General features: G+C 39.0%; 3 protein-coding genes across 4 annotated transcripts; 2 read left to right on the top strand and 1 right to left on the bottom strand.

The window, feature by feature from the left end:
- The first annotated feature begins 12,514 nt into the window (after positions 1-12,514).
- LOC132270586 (bifunctional nitrilase/nitrile hydratase NIT4B-like) lies at positions 12,515-15,362 on the top strand. Its single transcript, XM_059771765.1, has 5 exons — positions 12,515-12,864; positions 12,985-13,152; positions 14,098-14,391; positions 14,508-14,789; positions 14,924-15,362. Exons 1-5 carry the CDS (start codon positions 12,720-12,722, stop codon positions 15,067-15,069), a joined length of 1,035 nt encoding a protein of 344 aa, XP_059627748.1. The 5' UTR covers positions 12,515-12,719; the 3' UTR covers positions 15,070-15,362.
- Positions 15,363-16,122: 760 nt separating this feature from the next.
- LOC132270585 (bifunctional nitrilase/nitrile hydratase NIT4A) lies at positions 16,123-20,300 on the top strand. The gene is made up of 5 exons (XM_059771764.1): positions 16,123-16,376; positions 17,074-17,253; positions 17,859-18,152; positions 19,198-19,479; positions 19,721-20,300. Exons 1-5 carry the CDS (start codon positions 16,235-16,237, stop codon positions 19,870-19,872), a joined length of 1,050 nt encoding a protein of 349 aa, XP_059627747.1. The 5' UTR covers positions 16,123-16,234; the 3' UTR covers positions 19,873-20,300.
- A 952-nt stretch (positions 20,301-21,252) lies between these two features.
- Positions 21,253-25,142, bottom strand: LOC132270582 (uncharacterized protein At5g41620). Of its 2 annotated transcripts, none has more exons than XM_059771760.1 (3): positions 24,265-25,142; positions 23,919-24,011; positions 21,253-22,852 (listed from the first exon to the last, which is right to left on the bottom strand). In XM_059771760.1, exons 1-3 carry the CDS (start codon positions 24,592-24,594, stop codon positions 21,557-21,559), a joined length of 1,719 nt encoding a protein of 572 aa, XP_059627743.1. In that variant the 5' UTR covers positions 24,595-25,142; the 3' UTR covers positions 21,253-21,556. The 2 variants fall into 2 exon arrangements, with proteins under 2 accessions (XP_059627743.1, XP_059627744.1); XM_059771761.1 differs by having other exon boundaries at positions 21,253-22,843.
- Between the last annotated feature and the right edge of the window lie 212 nt (positions 25,143-25,354).

The raw sequence follows: 25,354 nt of genomic DNA, 5'->3' as shown, positions 1-25,354 counted from the left end.
TCCTCCACCTCCGTTTGAAGGTCTTTCGTGGAAGCCCTCTTCTGCGGCTGCGCCACCACTGCTCTCATCGGTAACGGAAATCATCATTGCTACCGACACCATACTAATTGCCTTCGCCGTGGAATAGTCCTACAAGTCCAGTTCCTTTTTGAATTAACAATGGAGCTGCCATACACAGTGGTTGTGAGGTTTTTGCCGCCTGGGCAGTGGTTGTTAGGCACAGTGACGGTGGTGGGTTATGTGATGGGAACCAAACGTAGATGCAATCAGTAAAGGATAATATTGTAATTTTAAAAATATGATTTTTTGGTTTTTTAAATAAAAGGGAATATAATAAAGGTAATTTAGTCATTTCACATGCCCTTAACGGTCAATTACTAGAATTAGAGTAAAATGATAACGTTACTATATTGTTAGGGGTTTTTAAAACTAGTTAGAATTTTATGATTATTTTTTGATAATTTTGGGAGTTTTGAAAAATTTGCCCTTGTATTATTGTATTCTTAGTTTAAGCAACAATTGACGAAACAATTTGACGCCGGATAAAACAAGACATTATTTATCAAACACCTTCCAGAAAAACAAACCTATGTTACAGTATCCGATTATGGCCCACAACAAAAACAGATAGACAAAAACATCAACGAAACACTGCCCTTAACTGTTACATGGAAGAAGACCTACTTGAATACGCAATATGAGAAAATGGTTCTTTAAAACAGAATTTGGACGTGCAGAGCAGATACAGCTATTCACTCCTCCGATTGTGCAGGAATTTTCTCTATGTTAACTTTGGATTTTGTTTTTATTATTTCAGTATCGTTTGGAGAATTTAAATAAGGGGTCTGTGACACCCCCAACATTTTCCACGCATAAGTTGATCAGGCTTATACACGAAAAACGAGGGATATCAAAAACAATTGGCAATATACAAGCATGGAATACAAAATGATGATAATAAAAGAATTTAGACAGGAAATGAACACTAAATGATACAATATCCTTCCATCCTTTATTTAATACAGTACTCCCTTACAACTTGGAAATCCTATGTCAAGGATCCCTAAATATAAACCGGAGAGTTCAACGTCAAAAGTAAATAAAAACTGAAACTGAAGTAATACATAAAACTTCTACCCTGAACTGGATCGTAAGAGTAGATGAGTTTGGATGGTGGTCCCTCACTGCTAACCTCAACCTTGGAACGGGTACTGACCGTATCTTGAAATAACAACAATGGTGGATCAACCCCACGAGCAAGTTCTCTCTACTATGACCCAAATCAGATAATCAAATAAATTAATCATTATGTATCGGACGAGTACTATATCTGTATACATCCTAAGGGAACCACCCAATGTATAATATGACCTCAACCAGAATAGACGGTGATCACTTAGACTCACACTAGGTGGTTAAGTGTCGCCTTTCCCTACCCGGGAAATCAGCTATTATACATGGTGCACGTTACTGACAACACGGACTATAACGAACTACACAGTGATAACACCTCTCAATGTACTGATGAATATACTGAACATATCAATTAGGCAATACAGGCCAATAATAATACTAAATATACTGAGTATGTTAATTAGGCAACACATGCCAATAATATTAAACCACATACCCCGACAGCCACACATCTGTCTATAGCAACGAATGCATAAGGTATGAATGAGTATAAACTTATTAGCCAGCTCACATGGTTCTATATGGCAACACATCCATATAATATAAATGCGACATAATAAACAGTCCATTTATTCCCTGAAATGCACACAGCATAATAATCATGGTTGATATATGATTAACAGTATAAATATCCCATAATATAATGGATAATTTATATGACGATAACCGTGACATTATTATATTTGAACAGTAATAATGAATACCATTTAATAACATAATAATACCATCTATAGTAATGTGGTCAAATGAGTCACATTTATATCCGTACAGTAAACGGGCCAATTAAGGTTTAGAAATATTAATCGGCCATAATAATACTTAACGGGTATTAAAATAATAATTTCGTGGCCCGTTAAACCCGTAAATACCAACACAGTACCTAAAAATACAAGTTTAAGGTTCTGGAATTTTCAAAACAGGCCCTAGGGGTATTCTGGTAATTTTCAGCAGCTGACAGGGCCCCTCACGCGCCCCCACGGGCCGCCCTAAGCTCCCCCACGCGCAGCCCAACCTTCCCCACTCTCCCACGCGCCTCCACGCGCGTCTGGCATCAGCCACGCGCGCGCACGCGCTCCCACGCGCGCGTTTAAGTCTCCTGCAGACGTGGCACCTCCTGGTTGGTTGGCTGTATTGACTTGCCGTGGGTGCGCTACACAGGATCATTCATCTCATCTCACCTAATCCAAGGGTCAATGATCCGGGTGTACCGCGGTAACATGGACCGCGATGCACCGGATCAATCAGATTCATCTAAGGCCCAGGATGCGCGCGCACGCTACCCTAAAGTACGTCGCATCACACCGGATCACTCCGGTCATCTCCCCCACATCCGGTGGCCGGAAAACTCGTCGGAGTCTCGCCGGAAATTGTAGAAAAGCCCCGAAAAATTATAGAAAATTTTAGAAAAATCCCTAAAGCCTTATTTAATTATTTTCAGCCATTATTAATTTCATAGGATATTAAATAAATATATACCGTCCTATATAATTAAAATTTCATTAATTTAATAAACTAAAATTAATAATTTATTAACCTCCTAACCTGGTCTCTATGCATAAAAATAAACCAAACAATTAATTTATTAATTCAAAGGGGAAAAGTAGATAATAACTTGCCTTTTTGGATTTAAAATAAATCCGCCGGTTGCGCGTAGTCGGGTAAATTTCTCCTACACCGGTCCAAGCTCCTTTCTTTCTCCCTCTTCCTTTCCACACTTTTACAATGGCTCACTAAAAATTATAACTTTTTCTAACTCCCTTCCATTCCTTCTAAGGTAGGCTAGCTAATTTATATACAATTTATATAATATAAATATTACAAATATCTAATTTTGCATTTAACTAACCACATTCCCAACCATATGGCTTCAAGTCTTACCCATAAACATTAATGAAATCCTATCCTAATCTCTAATTTCATCATGACTTATGATTTAATACTATTATTATTATTATAATTATTATTATCATTATTATTATTATATTATTATTAATAAACTTTTATAATTATTATTATTATATTATTATTATTACACTATTATAATTATTATTATTATTATTACATAAGAATACATTATATCCTCATAATACTTTATAACACAAATATAATACTTTAATTAACTAATAATGCTTAATATAAACATAACCAACAAATAAAATTATAAATAATAATACATGCACAATTAAATGAATAAATTTACTATTTTAACATACGCAATTAATTTACATGCACCATTAAATGAACTTAATATAATAATGTAGCATGCACAATAATAGGTAAAGAAATCCACACATAAATGAATTTAAATAAACTAAACTCTTTAATAAAATACGGGGTATTACAGGGTCCAATGGATGGATTCCCGAGTTGTAAACTGATGGAGTTTTGGAGTTTGAGTTTGATGGATTTTAATAATTATAATATTTTGCGGATTCTGTTTTTAGTTCCTTTCAGCTTTAATTTCATTTCTTAATTCATTTTGTATTCCGTGTTCATTATAAATACTTTAATTGTTTGATATTCCCTCGGGCTCGGGCCTGGGCCTGATCAACCCGTGTCTCGGATCCGAGGGGTATCACAGTTGGTATTAGAGCACTCCAGGTTCAAGTGTCTCTAGGATTCTATCGTATAAGACTTCTGCGTAGCGTTCTCTATTGTTTAGAGCTTAAGTTTAGGATTCATTGTATTCTTTACGATTCGGTTTAATCGTGCTGATGTCTGTCTTTCTGTGTTGACAGAATAGCTAACGCAAGAACCAGACGGAACAATCGGCAACGAAGGGAAACGGCCCGTAGGCAGCGTTAGGAGGATGAAGGTCAGTTTTATGAGGAGCAGGAGGAAGTTCAGTAGACTGGGGATCAGGGAGGAAATCCAGATTTTCCTCCTCACCTTAATGACCTTATTGCTCGGGCTATAGAGGTTGGGGTAACAGCTGCACTCCGAAGCCAACCACAGGTTCAGCAGGCACCTGTACCAGCACCAGTGGTTCAGACGGATTCTTGGGGAAAGGCTAGGAGCTCTTTCACAAAGGGGAGTCCACCTGTGTTCTCAGACTCAACCGATGCGAGAGCAGATCACCAGTGGAAACAGGACATTGAGCGTCATCTTCGTTTGGTTCAGTGCACGGAGGTGCAGAAGTAAATGCTTGCTACCTTCAAGCTGGTTGGGGATGCAATACAGTGGTAGGAGTCAGTTACCACCCCAGAGGAGAGGATGACATTGACTTATGATGAGTTCAGTGCTCGCTTTGACGAGAAATATTTTCCCTATGCAGTCAGGGCAGCTATGAAGACCGAGTTTCCAAATCTGCAGCAGGGAAACATGACAGTGGCGGAGTATGAGCAGCAGTTCACACGTTTGTCTCTCTTTGCACCGGAGGAGGTGGATACAGAGGAGAAGAAGCGCAACCGTTTTGTCAAGGGACTGATGTGGTCTATCAAGAGAGCTATTACAGGTAGTCCAGCCTATACTACCTATGCTCAGGTGGTAAACGCCGCTTTATAACAGTATCAGTTGACTGTGGACATCAGACAGGTTCGTGGTGAGAAGCGGGGAGATAAAGACCCTACTAATCAGTCAGCTGAAAAGGGGAACGGCAATGGTCACCGGCAGAATGACAAAGGCAAGTTCCAGGGACAACAGCTTTGGAAGAAGCACAAGGGTGGTTCAGATGCTCACCAGAATGGGGTACCTATTCAGAGGCAACAGAATGGGGGACCACAGGCAGGACAGGGTTAGCCACAGGCTAACCGACAGAGGAGGCCATTTGGTACTTTCCAGGGTAGTTGTTACACTTGTGGAGAGTATGGTCATACCACCAGGCAGTGTCCTAAAGTAGGACAGGGACAGGGACAGTATGTGCAGCAGGGACAGAGGGTGCCAGTGCCTCTACCAGCTCCACAGGTTCCACGGATTCAGGGACAGACACATCTGGCTTTACCGGCACCGCTGCAGACTCAGGGACAGGCACCACAGCAGTTGCACTATGGCAGGGTGTATAACCCCATGCCACAGGATGTTTAGGCACCTCAGACTATAGAGGGTAAGTTTCCTATTCATGGTTTACATGGACGTGTTTTATTTGATACAGGTGCTACACACTCATTTGTAGTTAAAACTTTTATTGCTTTATCTGGGATGAGGACGAGAGTATGCCCTAGACCTCAGGGTATTTCTACACCATTGGGTGATACAGCTATTATACATGAGAGTGATAGGCCTGTGACACTAGATATTGGCAGACTCAGATTTCTAGCCAATCTATTGGTCCTGGACATGCACACTTATGATGTGATACTTGGGATGGATTGATTGTCTCACTACCATGCCCAAGTTGATTGTTTCGATAGATCTATTATTTTTACCATACCTGGTCAGGATATGTATGTAGTAGCTATGCCACATTCTAAAGGGGGCGGTAGCACCTATTTGTTCCATGTGGAGGGGGAAAATGAGGAGGGGATTACTGTGCCATTGGATAACATACCGATTGTACAGGATTTTCCGGATGTATTTCAGGAAATTCCAGGGTTGCCACCTAGTCGCGAGATCGATTTTGTGATAGACTTAGCTCCAGGCACTGCGCCTATTGCTAGGGCACCCTATAGGATGGCACCGGTAGAGATGAGAGAGCTAAGGGATCAGATTCAGTAGTTACTCAGCCAGGGTTTTATTCGTAGGAGTACATCACCTTGGGGAGCACCAGTTCTATTTGTGAAGAAGAAGGATGGTTCGCTTCGTCTGTGTATAGATTACAGGGAGTTGAACAAGGTTACGATTTGTAACAAGTATCCTTTACCCAGGATTGATGACTTGTTTGATCAGTTAAGGGGAGCCACATATTTATCTAAAATTGATCTGCGTTCTAGGTAACATCAGCTGAGGGTTAGGGAGTAGGATGTTCCTAAGACAGCATTTCTCACGAGATATGGTTCTTATGAATTTCGTGTTATGCCGTTTGGGACGACTAATGCACCTGCAGTATTTATGGACTTAATGACTAGAGTCTTCCGGGTTTATTTGGATCAGTTTGTTATTGTCTTTATTGATGACATCTTGATCTATTCTCGGTCGGAGGACAATCATGCTAGACATCTTCGCATAGTCTTGCAGACGCTTCGTGAGCACCAGTTATATGCCAAGTTCAAGAAGTGTGAATTTTGGCAGCGGGAGGTGAAATTTCTGGGTCACGTGGTGTCAGAAAAGGGGATAGCAGTGGATCCGGCCAAGGTTTCAGCGGTGGTTAAGTGGGGACAGCCTACATCACCTACTGAGATTCGGAGTTTTCTCGGTCTGGCAGGATATTACAGGAGATTCATCCAGGGGTTCTCCAAGATAGCAGGACCACTCACTTATCTGACCAAGAAGGGTGTACAGTTCATGTGGGATGAACACTGTCAGCGAGCTTTTGTGAGCTGAAAAGGAAGCTAACTTCTGCACCGGTTCTGGCTACTCCGCAGAGCGGGATAGAGTATCTTGTTTACACGGATGCTTTAATGCAGGGTCTTGGATGTGTAATGATGCAGGAGGAGCAACCGATTTCTTATGGATCTCGAAAACTTAAGCCTCATGAGCTTAATTATCCAACACATAATTTGGAGTTGGCAGCAGTGGTCTTTGTCTTGCGTATTTGGAGGCATTATCTGTTGGGTAAGTCCTTCAGATTATTCAGTGATCACAAGAGTCTACAGTACTTGTTCACTCAGCGGGAGCTGAATATGAGACAGCGCAGATGGTTGGAGTTTGTAAAAGACTATCATTTTTTTATACAGTACCATCCGGGGAAAGCGAATGTAGTGGCGGATGCACTCAGTCGCCGACCTGTTGGTAGTCTTTCTGCTCTATTCACTACTGAGTGGAATGCTTTGAAGAGTGTAGATGAGTTGTCAGACGCTTTTATGGCTTGCGTGGTGGTTACACCTTCCATCATTCGCAAGGTTTTACAAGCACAACTCATAGATCAGCAGTGCATTGACAAGGTTACAGAGATAGCTTCTGGAGAGGTTCCATTTTACTATGTTGGGGCTGACGGAGGTTTAAGGTACAAGGGACGGTTAGTGGTACCTTCTGCTGATAATTTGAGGAAGGATGTGATGACTGAGACTCACCACTCTGAGTTCTCTGTCCATCCAGGAGGCGATAAGATGTATCAAGATATGAAGCGGCAGTTTTGGTGGGCAGGTATGAAGAGGGACATTGCTTTTTTTGTTTCTCAGTGTAGTACTTGTCAGATGGTTAAGATTGATCATCGAGGCCACCAGGAGCTCTACAGCCACTACCAATTCCGGATTGGAAATGGGAGAGCATATCTATGGATTTTGTGGAAGGGTTACCAAATTCTTTCAAGGGGCATAATTCCATATGGGTCATTGTGGATAGGTTGACCAAGTCAGCTCATTTCTTGCCTATTTGCACTGACTACACTTCGGAACAGTTGGCGAGGCTTTACATTTCAGAGATTGTGAAGCTACATGGCATTCCATTGTCTATTATATCGGACAGGGATTCGAGCTTTGTATCTGGATTTTGGAAGAGTTTTCAGCAGGCTTTAGGTACGGAGTTACACCTTAGTACTGCTTATCATCCTCAGACTGACGGACAGACTGAAAGGGTGAATCAGATTATGGAAGATATACTTCGATTATGTGTTCTGGATTTCAAGGGCCACTAGGAGGAATATTTGCCACTTGTGGAGTTTGCTTATAACAATAGTTTCTAGAAGATTATTGGGATGGCACCTTTTGAGGCGTTATACGGTTGACCGTGTCGATCACCTGTTTGTTGGATGGAGGTTGGGGAGAATCGATTCTTAGGTCCTGAGTTCATCAAGGATACCTCTGAAAAAATTGCTCTTATTCGAGATCGCATGCGTACTGCCCAAAGTAGGCAGAAGAGCTATGCTGATCATCGCACTCGTGCTTTGGAGTTTCGGGTTGGGGATCAGGTTCTACTCAAAGTGTCTCATATGAAGGGTGTTATGCGCTTTGGGAAGAAAGGGAAGTTGTCTCCGCGGTTTGTCGGTCCATTCATGATTACGGATCGAGTGGGAGCTGTAGCTTATCGGTTGGCACTTCCGGATAACTTGGATCGCGTTCACAACGTGTTTCATGTTTCCATGTTGTGAAATTTTCTGCGCGATGAGGATCGGTATCAACATATCGATGTTGGGGAGATTGAGTTGCAGCCGGATGCAACTTATTTGGAGCCACCATGTCGTATTGTTGACCGTCGGGATCAAATCCTTCGCAATAAGGTTATCCCTTTGGTTCGTGTGCAGTGGAGTCATCACAATGAGGCTGAGTCCACTTGGGAACGAGAGGATGTCATTCGCTCGCAGTTTCCTGAAATATTGGAAGAAGGTAAGAGCGAATTCCGAGGACGAAATTCCTTTTGTTAGGGGGGAAGAATGTAATACTCCTAATTATAAAAGGATAGTCCTGGCATTTATTTAAGTGTTTAATCTTTTATTTAAATTATTTTAATTGTGTGTTTCTTCCATGGTTAGAAGTTAATTGATTAAATTATTTGGTTTTCTTTTATTACATTGTTTTAAATTAAATTGTTTTATGATGTTTTATTTGACTTAATTGATAATGGGGTTTATTTAATTAAATTGGTTTAAAGTAGGATTGTGTTTTCTGTATATTCACGTATCAGCCGATACCGGTTTTAATTAACTTCTATGGGCCGGTTAGGATTTAGTTAGGGCTTCAATTAATTTAGGGTTTTGGTATAACTCTATAAATATATGGGTATACGTCTGCCGAGGGTTTCTGAAAACCCTATTCACCATATTCAGGTATACAGTGATACAGAGAGTTGTGAGGGCAGAGAAACAGAGAGGGAGCTTGTATGGTTTACTGAGAGAAACTTTAGGAGATTAAGGGAGGGATTCAAGGAGGAGTTCTGGTCCTAACTAGGAGTGGCAGAGGTTGATAACAACAAGTTGACATTGCCAGAATTTATAGAGACGGTGAATTATAGTTTCAAATCTGAAACTGCAGGCAAGTCTCTGTTCTTCTCTCTCCCGTTAATTCGTGTTCTGTGCATGCCTAGTTAGACTCCAGGAATTAATCAAACTTTAAAACAGATTCAACGAATGTTATAATTCATCTTGTATGCATGTTGAATCGGTATTTTGTTTCTATTGAGTTAATCTGTTTGATGTTGCTTAAAAGTTTTAACAGAAATCTTGTTGCCGATTATTTTAGCACTTGTGTTAAATTCCTGTTGTGATTGGATATCTATGTTTTAGTATTAGTTTGAGATATTTAAATGAACCCTAGAATAAGTTCTAAAAATAGTAATGAAGATCACCAAATAAATCTGTTGTGGGTTGCTTAAAGTTTCAGACTAAGGTTTTGTAATCGTTGCTTCTAAACCTATGTTTTATGCATGCTATCATTGAATATCAGTGGTTTAATATGTACCTAGGACTGAGATTGAACCTAGAATGAGAATTAAAACATGTTACAGAGGCTCTGGTAATCACCGGAATTGGAGAAGACGAAGCTGGAACGGGCAACGGCGGCTAGGGGAAAAGTGAGCAGGCTCTCAAATATCTTAGAGCCGGCTCCAAACTTATTTGGAGGCGGCTCCAAGTGTCTTTGAGCCGGCTCTAAGTGGTTTAGAGCCAGCTCCAAAAGAAAAATAGAGCAGGCTCCAAATTTTAGAGCCTGCTCAATCTTAAAACGCACAGAATTGAAGTTTTAGGGACTTTTGGCTGAAATTGGTTTTTCTAAAATTATTTAAAGGCTACTGGATGTTGTAATTTAATGTTTAAGACTTGTAAAAATGTTGGGAAGCATGATTACAAGTAGGAATTGAGGACGGGATTAATCTAAGATTAAACAGTGAACCCGTAGGTGGATGATTTGAAAATTAATTTCTGTTGTCTTCTATTTTTGGAACTTTATTTCTTTGCATGACTTGGATTTATAAATCATGTTTTGCAGCTGTGTTATAAGCATACTGTGGTATTGTTATATGTATGCTTAGTTGGGATCAACTGGTGTTAAAATCTGTTTTACATTGCATCAGTCATGGTACTGTTTGGAGAGGTAGACTGTGTAACTCTACTTTATCAATTTAACGGACTGTAATCGGGATTCTAAATCTTATATTGAATGCATAAGTTGGTTATATACATGTTAAACTAAATTTATGCTAATTCTGGAGTATGGTTAATAAATACTTATTCCTGTTTTTGGTCAACTTCGTTAACTGGAGGATTGTATGTGCCGGTATGGGACGGTGACATACTAGGTATGGACTTGTTCAAACACTGAGTTCTACCTAACTTGGATTAAGGTATGGATTAATCATATAGGTTAAGTCCATCACCTACTTGTGTCATATCAATTGAGAATTGAATGACCTACTATGGTTTCAGGATGAATTTGTTATACATATATCAGACCACTACATAGATGGATGGTATTTTGTATTAGGAGGAGTACGGACTTTATATATATATATTATATGGTGCCGTGGTATGAGGTTGAGTCTCATGACCATGGTTAGGGCGCGTATATTGCCTATGATGGATAACTGGACATAGGTGTTATTCCCTGGTAGGTCTAGGTACTCATGCCCACCTTCGGGTGCGTATTCGCATGTTGCCTTCTATTCAGGCTGAGACAGACCTACTGGACTAGCGAGCGTCCTATAGTGTGTACTATATACATATATTGACTACTCTAGATATTGTTGAGTCTTCCTAGGATGTATCTGCGTATCGGATTACTGTATGGATTGTAGTAGATCAGGACTTGCATGTGGGCCTGACCCACTTCTTTATTTTTCAGGTGCTCGTCAGTTCCAGGGTTAGAGTTTGGACGTGCAGAGCAGATACAGCTATTCACTCCTCCGATTGTGTAGGAATTTTCTCTATGTTAGCTTTGGATTTTGTTTTTATTATTTCAGTATCGTTTGGAGAATTTAAATAAGGGGTCCAATGCATGGATTCCCGAGTTGTAAACTGATGGAGTTTTGGAGTTTGAGTTTGATGGATTTTAATAATTATAATATTTTGCGGATTCTGTTTTTAGTTCCTTTCAGCTTTAATTTCATTTCTTAATTCATTTTGTATTCTGTGTTCATTATAAATACTTTAATTGTTTGATATTCCCTCGGGTTCGAGCCTGAGCCTGATCAACCCGTGTCTCGGATCTGAGGGGTATCACACAAGGCCCCAATGTTTGCCATGTAAACATAAGGCCATCGAATTGTGGGGTCACTTTATGGTCACCGTGGAGACATTATTTTACTTCTTTAGGGTCACCATGGTTGGCCTTTCTTCTTTGACGGGTCGCTGTCGTGAGCAGCGGCGGAGGAAGCGTTGGGGATTTGGAGAGTTCCATCGACGGACATGGCGATGGTGGCGGGGACGGTGCCTTAGGCGGCAAAAAGGGCGGGATATGCATGCTCCAGCAGCCACTGGATGGTTTCTCCGTTGGACTTGTGGCCTACTGTCCTCCACCTCCGTTTGAAGGTCTTTCGTGGAAGCCCTCTTCTGCGGCTGCGCCACCACTGCTCTCATCGGTAACGGAAATCATCATTGCTACCGACACCATACTAATTGCCTTCGCCGTGGAACAGTCCTACAAGTCCAGTTCCTTTTTGAATTAACAATGGAGCTGCCATACACAGTGGTTGTGAGGTTTTTGCCGCCTGGGCAGTGGTTGTTAGGCACAGTGACGGTGGTGGGTTATGTGATGGGAGCCAAACGTAGATGCAATCAGTAAAGGATAATATTGTAATTTTAAAAATATGATTTTTTGGTTTTTTAAATAAAAGGGAATATAATAAACGTAATTTAGTCATTTCACATACCCTTAACGGTCAATTACTAGAATTGGAATAAAATGATAACGTTATTATATTATTAGGGGTTTTTAAAACTAGTTAGAATTTTATGATTATTTTTTGATAATTTTGGAATTTTGAAAAATTTGCCCTTGTATCATTGTATTCTTAGTTTAAGCAACAATTGACAAAACAATTTGACGCCGGATAAAACAAGACATTATTTATCAAACACCTTCCGGAAAAACAAACCTATGTTACAGTATCCGATTATGGCCCACAACAAAAACAGATAGACAAAAACATCAACGAAACACCGCCCTTAACTGTTACATGGAAGAAGACCTACTTGAATACGCAATATGAAAAAATGGTTCTTTATTACAGTATCCAAACCACAGAGAACCCAAAAAAAGAGCCAAAGTGCCAAACATGTTTCTATCATTTAAGTGGGACCCGTTTGGACTCCACTAAAGTCTAGATGCATCTCCCTTGCCTTACGACACTCGAGAGTTTATCACGGTATAGAGAATGGTTCAAATTCAACAGCTTTAGAATATCCGTAAATGCTAATCAGTTGATGGAATACATAAGTAGAACATACACAAGTTGTTTATATAATATAATTAACAAGAAATGCTAGTCATACCGATCATACCATTACCTACTCTCTTTGTTTGAAGAAAGTCCACGGACACAAATCAAGACTCATATCGATCATGTCTTCTTTGATCGGTAATGAACCCAACAAACAGGGTATGATCACTGAAGTAGACATGGGTGTTGACTCCTCTCCACCACCCACTGTTCGCGCCACTGTTGTTCAAGCGTCCAGCGTCTTCTACGACACTCCGGCCACCATGGGTCTCTCTCTAACACAGTCACACACGCAAACTCAATCATCAATACATGTGTGTGTGTGTGTGTATGATTGCTTTTGTTTGTGAGTAATAATTGCAATTTGTTTGTTAAATTGAGGTGCAGACAAGGCAGAGAGGCTGATTGGAGAAGCAGCAGGATTGGGTTCACAACTGGTGGTGTTTCCTGAAGCATTCGTTGGTGGATATCCTCGCGGTTTAAATTTTGCTCACCGGACTACTAAAGCCAAGGATGATTTCCGCAAGTATCATGCATCTGCCATTGATGTGCCTGGTCAGTGGCATCATACATATACTGTGTGTCATGTGATTAGAACCATTACATATTGTATACTTTAAAATTAAATAGAATTGCTTTTTTTTTTTTCCTGAATGAGGACGGTAGTCAACTAATTCTTGTTTCAACAAACACGATTTATCATTGGTATAGAGCTTTCTTGATTGATTTTGGTAGTCAATTCTTGTTTTAGCAAACCTCACTTGGCATTGATAAATAGCTTGTCTTGATTGATTTTGAATTGGGTAGTTTCTATTAGTTGAATTCAATTATTGCAACTACCTACAACCAGAGAGCAGAGGATTCTAATATATATATATATATATATATATGGCAGATAACTGCACTTGCACTTCAAGTGGAGTAGCATATAATGGAGTATACATGCACAGTTTAATGAAAAATATTTAAATTATTTGAGAAATTCCTAGGGCTTAGAAATATGTAGGTCCAGTTTATATTGGCATCCGTCTTGGAGTTGGTACCTAGTGTAGTCACGCACTCTTGTGGACTTGTGCACGGTTTTCATTTTCTCACAGTGAGGAGGTATTCCAAAGTGCCAACAATGCCTCCCGAGATGATGTGAGATGTCACAAAGTACCTCGGACATGGGAATTGCAGCGTTTAGCCTACAAGACAGCAACAGTCTAATACATCTTTTATCATGCATTTAGATAACAAAGACACTGGTAATTTCTTGTTTTCACAAACATTACCATCCCTTGTACCAAACTTTCAATGCTTATTTCTGAGGCCTGATGCTAACAAATTCAGTGTATGTATATCATATATTTGTGAAAAGATCTTATTCTGATATGCAGTATTTCATAAATTAGTGTATAATTTACCCTATACTTTTATCTCCAGAATTTATATTCACAAATGGAACATTTCATGAATATAAATCCTTTTTTTATTTTTGGTGAATTTTTGTACTTGCAGGACCTGAAGTTGAGCGACTTGCTGCACTAGCAGGAAAACACAAAATCTACTTGGTGATGGGAGTAATCGAGAGAGATGGATACACTCTTTATTGCACAGTTGTGTTCTTTAATTCTCAAGGCAATTACCTTGGAAAACATCGAAAACTCATGCCAACGGCTCTGGAACGTCTAGTGTGGGGATTTGGAGATGGATCAACAACCCCCGTATATGATACTCCAATTGGGAAAATTGGTTCTGTTATCTGTTGGGAAAATAGAATGCCTCTTTTAAGGACAGCAATGTACTCCAAAGGTAAATTCACCTATTACACCTCACCTAAATTTTGTTCATGGACAATGCATTCTCTATGGTTGAAATTTGATGATTGTAATTTTTGATTCTGACTTGTCGAGCTCTTGAACAAACAGGTATTGAAATATATTGTGCCCCTACTGCTGATCAAGGGAAAACATGGCAAGCATCAGTGATCCACATTGCTCTTGAGGGTGGATGTTTTGTTCTGTCAGCCTGCCAGTTCTGCCAAAGGAAAGACTACCCGCCTCCACCGGAGTATGTTATCAGCGATGCAGATGAAAATCTGACACCGGACTCTGTTGTCTCTGCCGGTGGTAGTGTCATTGTATCCCCGTTGGGGACAGTTCTTGCAGGGCCTAATTTCGAAGGAGAAGGCTTCCTCACAGCTGATCTTGGTATTGTAACAACTTTGTCATACAATTTAGCTATTTTAGGCATAATAGAATTCAATGACACCTTTGGCTGTTCAATTTAATTTTTTTTTTGGTAAGATTATGATCTCTGCTTCTGATGATCAAATAATTTTCAGATATGGGTGAAATTGCACGAGCAAAGTTTGATTTTGATGTGGTTGGACATTATTCGAGGCCGGAAGTGCTGAGTCTGATTGTGAAGGACCATCAAACAAGTCCTGTTACCTTTACATCTGGAGCAGCCAAAACTGACAATGCTTGAAGATTACTTAGCCGCCTGCTAAGTTATTTCAAGAAAAGTCTGTGTATGAAAGAGTGGCAACAGAAGACCAAACGAACTTGCATTTTGCAAGAGATTAACAAGGCTAAACTTGGTAGATATTGTGGAGGGTTTCTGTAATAAAGTCATTAGGATTGTGAAATATCGATGATCAGTGCACCAAACACTCCTTCAAATTGTGTCTCCTTCAAATTGTGTAACGAAATTTATATTGCAGTTTAAAACTGAGAGCTTGTTGCAATTAAATAAAAAATAAAAAAATTGGCAAGTACTAAGATCCAATGAGTATATACTGATTCAAAATGGAATGAAATAGGAGTACTACTCTCATTAAATGGCTCATTTGATTTTTCTCAAATCTCATTAAACATCTCGATTCAATGGTTAAATAAAGAAAATGTATGCCCTCTGGTTAAGAAAGGACTCTTGTGATAACATTACAAAAAATATATATATAAAAATATAACAATTGTGTTAAATATGCAAGCCTTATGACTATTTTAAAGAGAATGCTTTCTTGAGAGCATTACTTGATAAACATCTTACTTACTTTTATATCATATTACTTTGAATCAATAGCTTTTAAAGAAATTTAAAAAAACTATAAAATCTCACTTTTAATAAATATTTTAAACAAAATTTTGAATTCTATTATAATAGAATATTTGTCTCAATAATGTCATTTCTTATTAAAATGCCAGCTATACTCTTATCTTTAATTTTGTAATCATGCATAGGGTTTTATTTGCCACCAAATTAAGCAATTACTAAAATATTAACAATTGTTTCGAAATCCACCATTTGTAACAAAAGTAGATACAATAAAACAAGTTCAAATTTTATTTTTATTTTTATTTTTATTTTTATTTTTGGTGAAGTATATTTCAGTAGAATTAATGAATTATCCAAGTCATTTTCACTTTTTTTTTTCTTCTATTATAAAATAAGTAATTTTAAGAATTGGAAATAAATCAAACTTATAGGTTCATGGTATGCAAAGTGAGCAATCTGGTAGATTCTAGAAACCTTTTGGCAACTAAAATCCAAAGCATACATGTATAGGTTCAAGGTATGCAAAGACCCCCCAACGGCCACCACTCGTCACTCCCACCAACGATATAAGACGCAGACGTGAAAAACAAATCACATGGCTCTAGTTCCAGCAGCCATCAACGACGGACCTGTGTTTGCCGAGGTCGAGATGGCCGCAGACTCCTCCTCCGCACCAACCGTCCGAGCCACCGTCGTCCAAGCCTCCACTGTCTTCTACGACACCCCCGCCACTCTAGGTCGGTTCAGTTCCTCTTACCTCTTCATCTGTTTCTTCTGTCAACATTTCTTCTAGGGCTTTAATTTGCATTTGTGACTTTTTGTTGATTTCTGATTTGGTCCGTATTGTGCTCCGTTTGGTTGCTAAGAAAGATTTTTAAACTAAAAAAAGGTCCTACAAAAAGTATGTTGCAGTTCGATATCGTTTTTGTTTTCATCTTATCTCTTTGTGAATTATTGGACTTGAAAACAATGGAAACTTGGAAATGAATGAACTTTGGTGTTTCAGGAAAGTTTGTATCACAAATAGTATGTTAAAACACTACGTGAAGCTAGTTCCCAATGTGCTTTTCATTCCATTTTCAGAACAAAAATCATTTTCTGAAATTGAAACCAAACAGGCGCTGATTTTCTTACATCTATATATATATATATATATATATATAACAAAAATGCAAGGGAAATTACTTTTTGCAGCCTTAGATTTTCATTTTCATTACTTGGAATTGGAGAAACGCAAAGTGACACTCACTTTAGTAGAACTTCTTGGCTAAAGTTGATTTCATTTGCTGAATCGTATGCTTTTTTGTTAATTGGGAGGAAAGAAACTAATTTTGCTCCCAAATCGGTGCCTTGGAATTGGATTTGGAGGAAATTTAGTTTAGCATAACTGAGATATTGCCAGAGTTCTGGTTTTACTTCAGATTTTATTTTCAGATAAGGCTGAGAGATTGCTGGCTGAAGCTGCCTCATATGGTTCCCAGTTGGTAGTGTTTCCAGAGGCATTTGTGGGTGGTTATCCGCGCGGTTCAAATTTTGGTGTTATAATCGGTAACCGTACCGCAAAGGGTAGAGAGGAGTTCCGGAAGTATCATGCTGCAGCCATTGATGTGCCTGGTAAGCCCTTCTCTTGATCATGTTTGGCAAATCCTTGCTTATTTTTGTCTTAAATTTGGAATGAATGAGGCCTATTTTGACACTCTGTTTATTGTTTTGTTTATTGTGTTACGCTGAGTCAGTATATATCAGGCAGAATTCCCAACAATATGTTCAAAGCAAATCCTAAATTTATTTGAAGTGAAGGAAAATTACTCTATCTCTCAGTATGGTCCAGATAACAAAAAGAGCTAAGATCATCATTTTATTTGGGTGGGTGAAGGAAGGCAGTAGGTTATTTAGAAGGTGTATTTGTAGGTTTTTCTTCTTTGAGGAGGTTCTGTTGGGATATGGACCACTTAAGAATTACTAACTAATTTAGCAATAAAAAATCTGCTAGAAGTTTTTCAGGTCAGGCTTGTGGGTGGCATGAGATGAAATTGAGTCCTGAATGGAATTTTCAGGTTTTAGAAGTTGAAGTTCTTTAAATTTTATGCGTGCAAGGATGTTGTTTTTTTACAGCTGAGTGCCTTCTGCGTATATTTTTTGCTTGTATTGAATCTGTATAAATATAATTGAGCTGTTTACCTTTAATTCTTCTGATATTTGATCTATGATAAAGGCAGGTCCTGAAGTTGAGCGATTGGCTGCAATGGCTGGAAAATACAAGTTGTATCTAGTTATGGGTGTGATAGAGAGAGATGGATATACACTCTATTGCACAGTTTTATTTTTTGATTCTCAAGGTCGTTTTCTGGGAAAGCATCGGAAAGTCATGCCTACGGCATTGGAACGTATAATCTGGGGTTTTGGAGATGGATCAACAATTCCAGTTTTTGAGACTCCAGTTGGAAAAATAGGTGCTGCCATATGCTGGGAGAATAGAATGCCACTGTTAAGGACTGCAATGTATGCGAAAGGTTTGTTATATTGCTCTGAACTTCACTTATTTGGTGTTGTCTGTTCTTCTCACTTCCCATACTCAACATTGCGGGGATCGCTACTATTTTAAATATGTTGCCCTTTTTCTTTTCAATTCTTGAATCCGTTTGGATTATTACTATCATGGAATCTTAATAACTAAATTTCATAGGAAGGACTCATTGGGATCATATCACTAATAGGTCCAGGAGTTTAAACTTAGGTCACAATCATACGGCCACACAGTTTATAGCTGCACTTGAGCCAGTTCCAAGGCATGTCTGGGGGTCTTCTGATGGCCCTGTCTTTCCAATTTTCAGTTTTTGTTTTGATATAGGTTACTGAACTATGAGCTCTAAACCCTTGTATCATATATGAAAATGAGTCAAAATGATTGAAGCCATCTGAAATATTTTTGTTTGACTACAATATGTGTGATGTTGTGGCCCGAATTTGGTTCCGGGTCGCGTTGTGATCCATTTTGACCCGACCACCCATTGATTGAGCTTTGTGTGGGCCTAAGCCCTTTTGCTTGCTGGTCGTGGACCCTATTTACTACTCTCTTGTGGCGTTTAGGGTTTGGAGTGGGACATTGAGAGATTGAAAATTGCAGAAAAGAGAGTGAGAGTGAGAGCTAGGGTTTGGGGGCTGAAAGTTGTAATCTCCAGATTTTCACATAGTGAATTCTATCACCGGGTCTTCACTGTGGACATAGGTTTTGCCGAACCATGCTAAATCTTTGTGTTCTTAGTGTGGCGTGTTTATTTTTCTGTCGTGTTTCTTGGTTGTTTCGTGGGTTTGCAGCGTTTGTTGTAACAATATGAATGGCAAACTGTTTGTTTGATAAATGAGCTGAGTCTTCTTCATTGGTTTTTGTGTAGATGTGATTATTTGAGTGTGTGTGTTTATGCGTAGACGTGTATCTATGTAGTTATTTTACTCGCTGAATTCTTTATTATTCTGTTCCTGTAGTTTATTAGTTTTCGCTACAAAATGATCTCTAAAACATGATTTAGTGACAATTTTTTTTCTTTTCTTATGCAGGCATTGAAATATATTGTGCACCTACAGCTGATTCCAGGGATGTATGGCAAGCATCAATGACCCACATTGCTCTTGAGGGTGGATGTTTCGTTTTATCAGCCAACCAGTTCTGTCGGAGAAAAGATTACCCACCTCCTCCGGAGTATGTGTTTTCAGGTGTAGAGGAAGATCTCACACCAGATTCTGTTGTCTGTGCTGGAGGCAGCGTCATTATTTCACCATCAGGAGCTGTTCTGGCAGGCCCAAATTATGAAGGGGAAGCACTCATTTCGGCTGATCTGGGTATACCTCTGTCCTCACTAGTTATATATTTCTAAACATTCAAGTCAAAGCTCTGTACACTAGGATTTCATGATGAATCAAGTTTCTAAAATGAAGAATAGGATGATGTTTAATTACAACTAAGATCGCATGCCAATAACTTTTTTCGACCTTGGCCTGTGCTGAGCTCATTGCCTCTTAATAGATTTTGATTATCTAATAATTTGCCTCCTGATTTTTATGATGATTGAATGATGTGCAGATCTTGGAGAAATAGCGCGAGTGAAATTTGATTTTGACGTGGTTGGGCATTATTCAAGGCCTGAAGTGTTTAGTCTAATTGTGAGGGACCATCCAACAAACCCAGTTACTTTCACATCTGCAGCTGGGAAAAATGAAGTCTGTCATGAGTAGCACTGGAGTGCTACCAACCAAAAAAAAAGAGAAGAGTTACTTGCACAATAGATAATGGCCTCTTCACGAATAATTGGTTAGATGACATGGTTGTGACCCCGTCTAGACTCCAGATTAAGCCAGGTGAATTGGTAGTGGTTATAGTTTTTCATGTCTTCAACTCGACTGTGATTACATCCCGAGTCAAGGGTTATCCGTTGTTATGACTCCCTGGGTTGTAGTGTTTATTGCTGCATAGTTGGATTGACATGTAGCTCTTGTTAATCTAAAAAAATTATCTGGTCATCACGTTCATGTGTTCTTATAATTTTGTTGTTCAAAATTGATGTACAAGAACCTTCTTGTGTATATCTGTGTTGGTAACTTGATGCCATTTAAGTTGGCTTGTTCTGTTAAATGTTAGTGATCAAGATACTCGGTTTCCTATTTGGGTTGATTTTTTCACCTTGTCCATCTGCATGTCATCTAATCCATTTCATCCGATCTGTGCTTCGATTTGAAACAGTAAAATGTTCATACCCTAGTTTGAATTTAAGGTCGGTCTCATAAGTTAAGGTTCAGATTAGAGCTAATCTTAGACTGTATACTCCTAGATTAACAGTGCACTGGTACTAATGTTGGTGGCTTAAACGTTTTGAACTGATGCTCCTATTTTTTGAAATGGTTAACTGAGAGTCACAAATTCCTGGTGCAATCAACTCATAGTGATATAATCTATTAGATTATGACCAATGGGTAATTTCTCCTTCTCAATGGGGTGGGGAGGTTGAGTGTTCGGCCCCGGTTGGGGCAAAATATAGTGGGGGCCTGCGCGTTTGTATGAACTTTCGGAGGAATTTTTTTTACTGATTCTTACAATTGAGAACTTGGCCCAAAAAATTGAATTCCGTTAACATTGAACTCTTAGCTTGATAAACAAATACGCAACCAATTAGTCCTAAGAGGAGAAAGAAACTACAATCAAGTTTGCAGCCTTAGCAAACATTTGCTGGCCACCTAATTGGATTAGGTGAATCATCACAAGTTCCATAGCTGTCAGTAGCTTGGGCGTATACGAATCTAAATTATCTTATGACGAGCCATTTCAACTTTAATGGAATTATAAAAACTTTTCTGGGTGTCAATCTTGACTCTTGAGTAAATGCCAGAGTCAATTTTTATATAATATGTTTCACGCTTGGGAAAAAAGTATATATAATGTGTTTCACATCAGGTTCAATGACTAACAAATTAGTTGATCTTTTGATTAAAGAATTGCTCAAAATACAAGAGAATAAGAGAGAAGCAATTCTCAGGTCTCACTGCAGAACTATTTAAAGTACTTGTACCATATTTATTGCCTAGTAAAAGCAGAAGTTTAATTTTGTAAAGACAAGTTAATTTGCGTATATATGAAAACAATATACAAAATTATATTCACAGTTTTGTATTCCGTAAGCGACTACTGGTATGAACACAGCAGTCATCAAGCAGATATGGCCCTCTTTTAGGATAGGATATGCAAGCGAAGAGCGAGTCATGAACAAAAAGCAAACAAGGAAAATATTTTAATGTCCTAATGTGTTGAATTCTGGCTTTGCCTCTGATTCCATCTAGCATTGTTGTCTTCAAATGGCTCTCCTGCAATTCTGTTGAACTCACCACAGGTCATGCTGCCAGGATTTTGAGAAGGCAAGGATTGGCCCTAGTTGCGCGTTGGACTAGCAAAGCACTGCGAAGATGCTATTCTTGAACCAGACAATATATGATCTCTAAGATCCTTAACCATTTTATACCTCTCAATTTCATCATCACAATCTTTTCTCCAAGCTTGTGAAGCCAGCTCGAATAATCTTCCCCTGTCAAACCCATCTGAATTTTCTTTACTCACAGCACCAAATTCCCACTCAATGCCATCTGAAGTTGTTCTTTCCAAGGATATGCTATTCATGATCTTCTCAGAGATAGACCTCCTCCCCTTGATTTTTTCATCAACTGATGTCCTATTTGAATCATTTTGAGCAGCAGCATCATAGGCGTAACTCCAATTGTAGCTCTTGCAGTTATCGTCCATATTTAACTCAATGGAATGAAGATCACTGTCGGCTGAATCACTCCCTTCATGCTCCTTTCCGTTCACTACCTCCCCTTCGTCCTTCTCTTTCTCCCCATTTTGACAAGATTCCTGAAGTGTTCTCCTTAGATACTCGAGCTCTTCACCTTTCAAAAAGTTTGGAGAACCATCATCCCTTTCTTCACCTATTTTGGTTCTCAGCCAGCCCTCAAGCTCATTTCTGAGCTTGTCCACAGCTGCATTTTTCTCCTCAAACTGATATTTAGCTTCCAACAGCTTCATCTGGACTCTTTCCTCACGCAACAAATCAGCTAGCTGCAGCATTTGCCTCTCCTTCTCCACCTCTTCCCGAACTTTAGCAGATTCTCTCTTCAAGTCTTCTACTTCAGCTCTGTCTTCTCCGATACCTCTGGCTAACTCATCACAGACTTGCTCTAGTATCTCTCTTGCCCTCTTTTCGCTCTCGAGCTCTTTGACTGCTTTGGACAGTGAAGCCTTTGTATCAGCCAATTCTTTTCCGAGCTTCTTGTTCAATCTCTCTGTTTGTCTTCTCAGCTTCTTCTCTACCTTGAGCTCTTCTGCTACAGATGCAATGGCATTGTGAATCCTATCTTGCTCCTTGGTTTTCCAAACTGCCTTTTCTTCTGCAAACTGCTTCAGAAGGTAATCAATCTCATTGCGGCTAGATTTCTGCTCTCGGATCAATTGATCAACCTGAACACGTGCTCGATTGAGCTCAACTCGTAGAGCTGAGACAAGAGATAAGCTTGAAGAATGTTGCTCTTCTAGACCCCAGATGCGATTCAAAACTTTCAGAATCTCTTTAGATGTGGTCAGGCCATTACTTACATCCTTCAAACGGGACTTAACTCCAACTATACATCTGCTTGGAGTCCGCCCATGTGGTTGAGTTTCAACCTGCATAGCCTAAAGCTTAGATCAAAAAAATTATTCCTTCGTGTACTTCACACTGGATTAAATTAAAGATTGCACTAGGCGTTAGATAATTTGAACATGCATTGTTCTTGAAATCCTATTATAATATATGATCACGACAAACAAATATTCCAACACTATAAAATTGTTGTTGAAATCAACCATATGAATTGTTCATTTTGGTGGGGTAGCCAAAAGAACCAACCCACGTGCTCTGTTGGTTGGACTTATTGGGGTATTTGTCCATTTCCTAGATGGCACATTCATGAAGAATAAAGAGTGGTTACAGAGATTCTCTTGCCAGTGAAGATTAGAGTAACGGAGGAAAGATGAAACAGAGTTTTTTGCAATTATATCTTTAATAGTTCATAATTGAATAAATTTAGGACGCAAATGGACAGTTACGTCATGTCATTGGAGGTATCTCATATATATTGGAGGAAAATTTTCCATGCAATCTCATAGTAATTTTGCCAATTACACTCCGATTATTTTGACACAACATATTTCATATAACATTTCAGACACACACATATATATATCTTCTCACTTTTCGCTGTTTGATTGAGATTGAGAAGACAGTTTACCAGTCATTAGAAATGCATGTATATAAACGAAACTATGGACCTAATTGTACGTAAGTATATATATCCACTTTTCTTTGATTTTTCTTTTCAAGTTCAAGTAAATGGGACATATTGCTCTTAGGCTAATGCCCATTGGTCAGTATACACATCAACTTATACATGCACCAATAGGTCCAATATGTGTGATAATTGTTTAGACATATGAGTTCTATTATTAGGAATCCTAAGTCATATTCAGATCTTGTATGTAATTATTTTTTCTCAAAGCTTTTGTAAGAACATTATAAAAGCGACAAACGTCTAGAAATGTTATAAATTTTGAAACAAAGCCTTCCATTATTGGCAATATATGTCCATTAAATGTGCTGGCGATGTCATGTCATTATTAATTTGGACGCTTAGACTGTTGATTAATGGTGTTTTGTAATTGCAACTCAATGAACATACATGAGAGAATGGTGTTAGTCTACCTCCATTATGCTGCCATTGTAATCCAACCCTCCCAATTGAGGAATGCTTGATCTTCTTCTCCGGTGACCATCGCCTTTAGTTCCATCAACTCCCTGCAAATTCAAAACAAAGTTCAATTCATCAGTTTTCCACACAACCCATTGAGATAAAAATAAAATAAAATATTACAGAACACAATTTTAAAGATTTCACCAATGGGTAATAACCAGATGGTACAATCTATCGTTTGAACTCTGCTACGGGCAATATTGTAAGTGTGTGTTTGCTTTTGCTTGAACTTCTGAAAATCTAAATAAAGAAATAAATTAAATTAAAGATTCCACTCTTCTTTTTTCTGTTTCTCACCTTCATTTTGTTCCCATTTGCCTCCGGCGAAGGAACTTCATTGATCTCCCACAAAGTGGCCGCCAATTTTCTTGCGGAAACAGACACAGACACTTCGTCACCGCCTTTAATCGGCGCAAACTTCATTGATTCACCATTTTTCACTGTTCTCGAACTCATCTTCCATGTGGGAACAGGCGTGCTCGACCCTCCTCTCTTCCCAACCAAAATCGCCCGTTTCAGTCGATAATTCTGCACCAACGACGACGACGAAGACGAAGAACACCCCCTCTTCCGGATCTTACACTCCCCTTCCATCCTTCCTTCCACGTTCAAGTTTTGCCTCGGCATATCTATTCTCTCTCTGTCACAAAATCAAACACTTTCAGTGTGTGTGCTCTTTCAAAATTTGAAGATCTTCGAATATTGAATTAGAATTACAGATTGAAAGAGAAGAAAATTAGGGTTTTATAGATCTGATGATCATCATCAAAGGGTTACTTGAACTTTGTGATGGGAATGAATGAAGTTAAAGAAGATTGTTTAAATATATATAAATATATGATTTATATATGAATGAAGAGTTGGGAGGATCGAAAGTGAAGAAGCATTTGGACACATACATGAACTTTGGGGTTTTGAAATTGAACGACTGGAGAATATCAGTACAGTACTTGGAATCTTAAGGTGGCTTTGGTTTCAAACTTGTACAGAGGGAAAGGAAAATGGAAGAAGAGAGAGAAATGGCACGGAAAATGAGAGGAGTGTGGAAGCTTGGTATTGAAGTTTGGGCGAAAAGGAAGTGCAGATGGAAGAGAATTGAGAATTCAGTCCTGTCATGGAAAAGGAAAAGTAAGAGGAGGAAGAGAAGTACAGAGAGAGAAAGAGGAGAGAGAAAGAGGAAAAGGAGGCGTCGACAGCGTAGTTGATGAAAAGACGAGAGGATGACGTGGCATACACGTAAGCAAATTGGGATTGAATCACAGACGTGCATGGGTAAACGAACGGTCAGAATCTTGACTAGGTTCTCAGTATTTATACTCTTTCTCTCTCTAAAATAAGTTCGTGTATGAAATCAGGGAAAATGAGTCCTTTTTCAATAAACAATGCC

The sequence above is a fragment of the Cornus florida genome, unplaced genomic scaffold (genome assembly GCF_030987335.1).
Source record: "Cornus florida cultivar Cherokee Brave unplaced genomic scaffold, ASM3098733v1 CherokeeBrave_3.0.0_Hap2_Chr08, whole genome shotgun sequence".
In the NCBI taxonomy this organism is placed as follows: domain Eukaryota; kingdom Viridiplantae; phylum Streptophyta; class Magnoliopsida; order Cornales; family Cornaceae; genus Cornus; species Cornus florida.
Note: the sequence above shows the minus strand (reverse complement) of the source record. Positions and strands in the feature narration are given on the sequence as shown.

What these genes read in the sequence shown, in the direction of transcription:
- LOC132270586 (XM_059771765.1), top strand. Translation starts at nt 12,720, where the DNA reads ATGTCTTCTTTGATCGGTAATGAACCCAACAAACAGGGTATGATCACT. An exon ending in CGACACTCCGGCCACCATGG is followed by an intron (nt 12,865 to 12,984) that starts GTCTCTCTCTAA and finishes ATTGAGGTGCAG; the next exon opens with ACAAGGCAGAGAGGCTGATT. An exon ending in ATCTGCCATTGATGTGCCTG is followed by an intron (nt 13,153 to 14,097) that starts GTCAGTGGCATC and finishes TTGTACTTGCAG; the next exon opens with GACCTGAAGTTGAGCGACTT.
- LOC132270585 (XM_059771764.1), top strand. Translation starts at nt 16,235, where the DNA reads ATGGCTCTAGTTCCAGCAGCCATCAACGACGGACCTGTGTTTGCCGAG. An exon ending in TGCAGCCATTGATGTGCCTG is followed by an intron (nt 17,254 to 17,858) that starts GTAAGCCCTTCT and finishes TGATAAAGGCAG; the next exon opens with GTCCTGAAGTTGAGCGATTG. An exon ending in GACTGCAATGTATGCGAAAG is followed by an intron (nt 18,153 to 19,197) that starts GTTTGTTATATT and finishes TTTCTTATGCAG; the next exon opens with GCATTGAAATATATTGTGCA.
- LOC132270582 (XM_059771760.1), bottom strand. Translation starts at nt 24,594, where the DNA reads ATGCCGAGGCAAAACTTGAACGTGGAAGGAAGGATGGAAGGGGAGTGT. An exon ending in CAAATGGGAACAAAATGAAG is followed by an intron (nt 24,012 to 24,264) that starts GTGAGAAACAGA and finishes TTGAATTTGCAG; the next exon opens with GGAGTTGATGGAACTAAAGG. An exon ending in ACAATGGCAGCATAATGGAG is followed by an intron (nt 22,853 to 23,918) that starts GTAGACTAACAC and finishes TCTAAGCTTTAG; the next exon opens with GCTATGCAGGTTGAAACTCA.